The sequence below is a fragment of the Acanthisitta chloris genome, unplaced genomic scaffold (assembly GCF_000695815.1).
Source record: "Acanthisitta chloris isolate BGI_N310 unplaced genomic scaffold, ASM69581v1 scaffold7642, whole genome shotgun sequence".
Taxonomy (NCBI): domain Eukaryota; kingdom Metazoa; phylum Chordata; class Aves; order Passeriformes; family Acanthisittidae; genus Acanthisitta; species Acanthisitta chloris.
This window is the reverse complement of record NW_008658730.1, coordinates 90,040-96,660: the sequence shown is the minus strand read 5'-3', so window position 1 is coordinate 96,660 and position 6,621 is coordinate 90,040. Positions and strand designations below refer to the sequence as shown.

Sequence of the window (6,621 nt, the reverse complement as noted above, 5' to 3'; positions counted from 1 at the left end):
CCCAGACATACATTGCCATATAGGTTTCTATTACAGTGTCAGCAATTGTGATCTGGAATAACTACCTGAATAGAAAGAAGACAGGTAACTTGTAGCAGGACTGGACTTTCTGGCAAATTATGCTATATCTCTACAAATAAGGGAGATTGCTTAGCAGAGCAGAGATGGTAAACTAATCGTGGTGTGTTTTTTACACCTTCAGATCTTGCTGTGACCAAGTACCAGGAGTAAAAGGGGTTTGTAATGTCGTAAACCACTTCAATGCCAGAAACCATCACCAGTCTTAGAAAAGGCCACCTGGCATTGCTCCAGCAGCCACCAAAATCCCTGAAATATGTATAGGCATTTGTGATTTCTGCAAAGCAGCCTGAATCTCTGCAAATTTCCAGGCAACACTGAAGACTGCTAAGCTGGGCTTTGTTGTGAAGCCTTCTGTTCCTCAGGACCCTGATACTTATATTTACACTTAAATGAGCTGCAGCTAGTGAACCTGTGCTCTTGTGAGCCCCTGGAAGCTGAGAGTTGTTGTGTGCATGCTGAGATGAAGGGACAGTTTCCTGAAGACCCCGGAATGGCAGGGAAACACAGTACTGGTTTCACAGTAAATACATCGTGGCCATGACACACTGTTCAAGAACCGGCACATTAATCTGTATTTCCTTCCATGTGGTAGTGTTTGCCTTTTCTTCTAGGGATGTATGAATGGGTTACTTTCCAGATGAAGCCTGGTGGGCCAGCATTGTGGGGTGAGGCATTTCGAGCTGCAATCAATGCTCATGTCAACACAGGCTATACCACACTGATTGGTGTTTTCCACACAGAGTATGGATTACTTAACACAGGTACTACTCGATTTCTAATACAGACTTTGGCATGGGAGGGGCTGGAGGGAGAGGGGCAAGCCCTCATCCTGTATCAGGATTGGCTAGCTTGCTGAAGACGTTGGTGCAGATCAGCAGAGGCGTGTAAACGGTCCTTGAACCCAACTTTGTGTGTTGCATTATAGGCTTAAGCCAGGTGCCACTATCTTAAAAAGGCTCTTAGATCTGATGTTAAAGTCAAACCATGTAATGCCTCAGCAAAGGATCATCCCGTCACTGATTTGCCTGGAAAATTGTTTCTGCTAACTGCAAGGCATCTAGCAGGTGAAGGCAGATTGCTAGGACTTACAGTATGTGTTGAATTGCAGCATAACAATATTCAGCTGACTTTATTTGTACTTTTTCAGTCCATGTGTTGTGGTGGAACGAGAGCCCAGATCACCGGGCAGCAGGAAGGCACAGTGCCCATGAAGATGCCAGAGTGGTAGCAGCTGGTAAGAGATGATTAATCCAGACAACTCACTCATGTTACCTGCATGCATGCTGAGAAAAAGATTACTTCTCATTGGATTACTGTCTTAATTAAACATGCATTTAATTTCAGTGCGTGACAGTGTCAGATTCTTGGAGTCCCAGCAAAATGCGCTCCTGATTCCTCTGCAGTGCTCACCACTGAAGTAACCTGTTTCTAAAGGATGTAACTGATGGCAGAAGAGACAAGATGGAAGTGCTGTCAGCAAGTGCCATGAATCGCCATAACCTCATGAACTGTTCTTCAGCTGACAAAAAAAACGCATTCAAAATGCTGATCACTATCAATGTAAATCGGCACCCTGATTATCATTACTTGCTGAACAGAAGTTTATGGCAATATTCCTACATCTCCAGGAAAAAGAACGCAAAGCCGTATCACTTATGACACGAACCACACTTCACCAATCTTTTTATTTTAACGCCTAAGTTTTTAATAGTTTTCGCATAACCAGATGACTTATCAAACCTAGTGAGTTAGGTGCTCTTTTCCAACATTACAGTCAGGGATGGTATCATCCTCATAACATATTTTGGTGCTTCTTATGATTTTTACATCTTGGTTATTCCATACTGGTTTAAGAAAGAATGCTCCCACATACATCTTACCTAGTTATGTTTTGATCAGACTTCTCCTTCGGGTGCTTTGTATTAATTCTGAGCAATGTAGTGCATCAACACAGCTGGAATTGCACTTATGTGCTACACTGGAGCTGGTTGGGTAGCATGTCGTGATGAACTCTGTGAGATGAGCACTTACTCACTAACTTGTTATGGTTCACTTCAGCCTTTTCCGTTTTTGTTCAGTAAACACTTCCTCACAACTGTGAATTGCCCACATGGTGCTTTGCCTTGGGCATTTTAGTATTTGTTTAGAATGCTGAAGCTGATTTGCCCTTCATGTTCAATCATGTCATCAGACTCGGCTGATCTTCCTGTGCTTGCATTATTTGAAATATTTTTTGCCAGACTGTTTAAAGCTAAATAAATGAGTAAAAAGCATTAATTTTTAGTGTTTACAGCTCAAGCACTTGCTCTTTTTAAACTCTGAAATGATAAATCCCATTCTGCAAGTACAGTATTCTGCAGGTCTTGCCTTTTGGTTAGCAACAAGTTGCTTTGAAACCAGTAAGCTAGAGTGAATAGCAGTAGGGCAGACGGCAGATGTGCTAAGTCAAACTTCCATTCTGTGTACAGTGGTACAGAGCACCCTCTTCTGCAGTTTATAGGTACTGACTGGCAGAACACTTGGGAGGCTTTTCCACCATTAATCACTGACCCACAATGAGCAGTTGATTCAATTTACCTACTGCAATATCTTCGTGCAGTTTGCCTCGTGATTATTGCTTCTTTAAAGTGCATTAAGATCTCACGGAAAACACTAAGAAACAACTGTAGGCAATTATGCTTATGTCCACAGTGGGTGGAAGGGATCTGGCTGCTGTAGTTTGGGGAATGTAACAGGCCACAGCTGCTATACCCACATCTTCATACTCTTCTTGTTCCAAAACATTCAGGTTTACCATTCTCAGGGTGGAACAAACACTTACTTCAGAGACCAGGGTCTTATATTTTACAGATCAACATTTTTAAGGTACAAACAGCTGATAAACCCTCACTACGAAGTCTATCCAGAATGTTGCCTTAGAATGGTTATCTCAAAGGAGGACTTTTTAAAATAACAAAAACAGGGGCCAAAAAGAGAAAGAGGGAGTTAAAAGGCCTTTTTTACCACACAATTGCAAAAACTGTTTCACTGTTTGATGGAATAAAAAAAGTAGGAATACTAAAAAGTTGAGTGCGGAGGGGGGTTGGGTTTTGTTTTTTTTGTTGATACCAGCATTAAGAGTAAAGAATACTCAAGATGATAGAGGTATGCTTTATCCTGAAGTGCCAGCTGGACACTAGATTAAAACAGAAAAATAAAGAAATTTTAATTCTCTACTTATCTCAGGATGAATTTTCCTGGTGAGTTTAACTTTAAGAATTGGCTTCCAGAACTTGGTTGATAGTGATACTAAAGGCAGTAGCAGGTAACATTGTAGTATCAGTTTCCCTTGAGGAGTTGGACCGTTACTCTGCTTTGATTTGTAAACTGCTGTTCAAAATCAAGCTAGTGTTAGCTGGAATAATCTTCCTTTAATTTGGTATTATCTAAAGATTGGGTAAGTTCAGCGTATTTCAGAGTCTTTATACTCAAACATAACATCTAACTTTGTCAGTGAGGAGAGGTATAGTGTATTTTTAGCAAGGAGGAGCAACCAGCAATAGTTGCAACATGGTGTATTTCTGTAATGAAAATTGAGAGGCAAGTGCTTGACTTGGGATTTAAACATTCAGAGGAGCTTGTGCTCTGCAACTGGATTTGACAGTTAAACCATTTTCAGGAGGTGCTGGAGACCTTTTTATTTACTAACTTCAGAAGCTTAAAATAGCAACCTGAAATCTTGCCTGAACATAGTATGCCTTCCATGCTAATTTGTAGAGATACTGGAATGTCATGCATCAAAGCTTACAACCAAACAAACCCAGGAAAAACAAAAGCAGCACTCTTCAAAAGAACAAATGCAAAAATGACACTCTGAAGACCAATGGTGCTATAACAGCTTTATTTTTTACTTAATACAAGGCAATTAGAGTGCCTTTTAATACTTCACATAACAGATATTAGCAAATACAAATATATACTTTTTTTTTTTGCTTTTAATGAAAATGTCCATTTAAAGATTTAACTTATAATTTTCAGTTGTGAAATCTCTTTAGATTTTGCAAAGTTAACAGGTATTCCAGTGCAAAAATAGATCCCATTACAGATAGCATAAAGTGCTTGGAACGAAGGACCAACTATAATTCAGGAGGGAAAGATAAGCACAAAGTGGTTGTTTAACCATGGGGAAAATACAACTCCTTACTGAAATACCAATGTACTACAAAGAGGGACGCAACACGTCAATAGTACTGAAGTTTAAAATAAGTTAACAACTCAGTGCAGTTTCATTAGCAAGAGTGGTTCATATACTGTGTGTGACTTTAGAGTGATTATTCCCCAACACATACTTGAAAGAGCACATTAGTGGCTGACTGAACTTACTCCATGACAAATCTTCATGCCAGAGACACATTATGTTGTCTGTTCAGTACAAATAAGACAGATCAGAGCTGTGAAATAGTTTGGCTAATATCCATGTTTACTGTAACATTTTGTCACAGATAGCAGACCCTATAAGCGTGACAGTCATGGGGCAATAGGACTCAAAAATCACTTTGGTGGGCTAAGGAAAGATGATTATGATTAACTGTTGTTTCCTGATAAACTAATAATTTAAATGAATAGTTACCAAGAGCAAACCACAGCCCTTTCAGGACCAAATCTGAACCCTCCTAGAACTCGTTCTAGGCTTACGCGCACTAGTCCAGTGCAGGGCAAAACTTAGCCCTTCACTTCTGTGACTTAATGCTGATTTGTAATAGTGACATTTAGCAGTGGTGAGCCTCCAGGACATGCTACTTGTTTCAATGATACTGCAACATACCTGCAGCCTATTGTGGAGAGGTCATGGCTGTAGCTCAGCTGTTTCTGCACCAGGACATCTGCTGTATTCATCACCCTGTAACTCATCCCCATAGAGTGACGATGCCATAAAGGTAATAACAAAGCGTGTTTTAAGTGAGGTATACCGATCCCCTTTACACTCCTTTCTCAATCCCCTTAGCAATGTATTATACAGATTTCTAAAAAAAAAAAAAAAATTTTTAAAAAGGCACTTCAGCAGAGCCTGTAATAAGCTCTTACTTTACCTCTAGCTGGACACAGCAGGACTGGGAACTTTTCACCTGTGTTCTTAAAATTCTGAATTGGTCAGTGTTATCAAGTATACTTGGAAACACATAATCAGCCTTCTTCAGGCTCATGCCAGCCTCTTCACTCTTTGCTGGGCTGCTATGGGCATTCACAGAAGAAAATGGTCCATGATGGATTCATGGAGTAGCATCAAGAACTAGTGCAAAACCTGTTCGGGTATTTAAGGCAGAGGTATGACATACAGGAATAGCCCAGGAACTGCACTTACGTTCTAACCACATTACCAAACCTGAATGTAAAAGCAAGACAGAGGGGCCCATAAGTGTATTAATGAAAGCATACGCTCCCATGACTGTTGTCCAATGTAGTCAGTATTGGTTTTTCTTACTGTGTAATTTCTCTCTAATATTATTCTGACTCTATAAAAATTCAAAAATTGACTGATGAACTGCAGTGCTACTATTTCGGACTATCTTGTTCTTCAAGGGGATTTTTACTGAGGCAGTTTGTCACATGTATAATAAGGGTATATTCTCCAGTTAGAGATCACCTAATGACTGAAACTACACTGCACAACAGAAGCAGAAACTTACATATTAATGTTATACCAGCTTCCAAACAGGAAAATTTTAGGCGAACATCTTGCAGTAATTGAAGATAGCAGCTGATTGCTAGAATCTGGAACATGGTCAGATCATGAATGCAGCTATCACCAAATGGATAGAAAGAGAACATAGCATTGCAGGCATAATGTAAAGAAATACAGTGGCTACAGATCAACTGAAAGCATTTTCAATCCCTAATTATGCTACCTACCTATTTAAAGTCATAAATAATACTGTTTTAAAAAAAAAATCTACATCTCATTTCTAGTTTTATCTGGCAAAGCCAGAAATGGCAACATGCTTACGCTAAGCAGTAATTTCAGATGATGGGTACCTTTCTGGTGCAAAGCAGGGGATAAAGAGCAGATATTACAAATCTGAGTGATATCTCATGATTTAGAATTTGCTCTTGGCATTAGCAGCTTGTACAACTACTGAGTTTGCTGCTGTGGTCCAAACCCTAGGTCTGCTTCTCACCCACTTCCTCCTACTAGATGTTCATGCAGCTACTGCTGTACCTCAAAGGAGCAGGAAAGTACTTAACTACACAAACACCTAGTCAGAGTATGTTATTGGTTGTGATGCTGGTGGGACAATCATGTGCATTTGCAGGGTTCACAGTTCTGCACATCACCACTTACTGATGAAGGTGTATGGTTACGATGGCCTGTCTCTTACCATCTCACCTGCACAGTACTACTTTGTGGCCTCAGATTTGTCACCAACTGACCTACACCAGTTAAGAAAAAGCAGCTGGTCAGGTAAGTTTTCACAACCTAAGGCTTCAACACTGGTGGTAGCTTTTCTTGCCACGGTCTGTCTTGGTGCATTCATTGCCAGCAATGGATGTAGCACCAGCAAA

At 40.2% G+C, this 6,621-nt stretch overlaps 1 protein-coding gene across 1 annotated transcript in view; it reads left to right on the top strand.

Annotated features, from left to right (window-relative positions):
• NIPSNAP3A (nipsnap homolog 3A (C. elegans)) overlaps window positions 1-1,502 on the top strand; it is a 5,921-nt gene extending 4,419 nt beyond the window's left edge. The window contains exons 3-5 of the mRNA XM_009085199.1: window positions 693-842; window positions 1,229-1,315; window positions 1,426-1,502. Coding sequence (XP_009083447.1) covers window positions 693-842; window positions 1,229-1,315; window positions 1,426-1,502 — 314 coding nt within the window. The remainder of the gene's footprint in view (window positions 1-692; window positions 843-1,228; window positions 1,316-1,425) is intronic.
• Window positions 1,503-6,621: the final 5,119 nt, after the last annotated feature.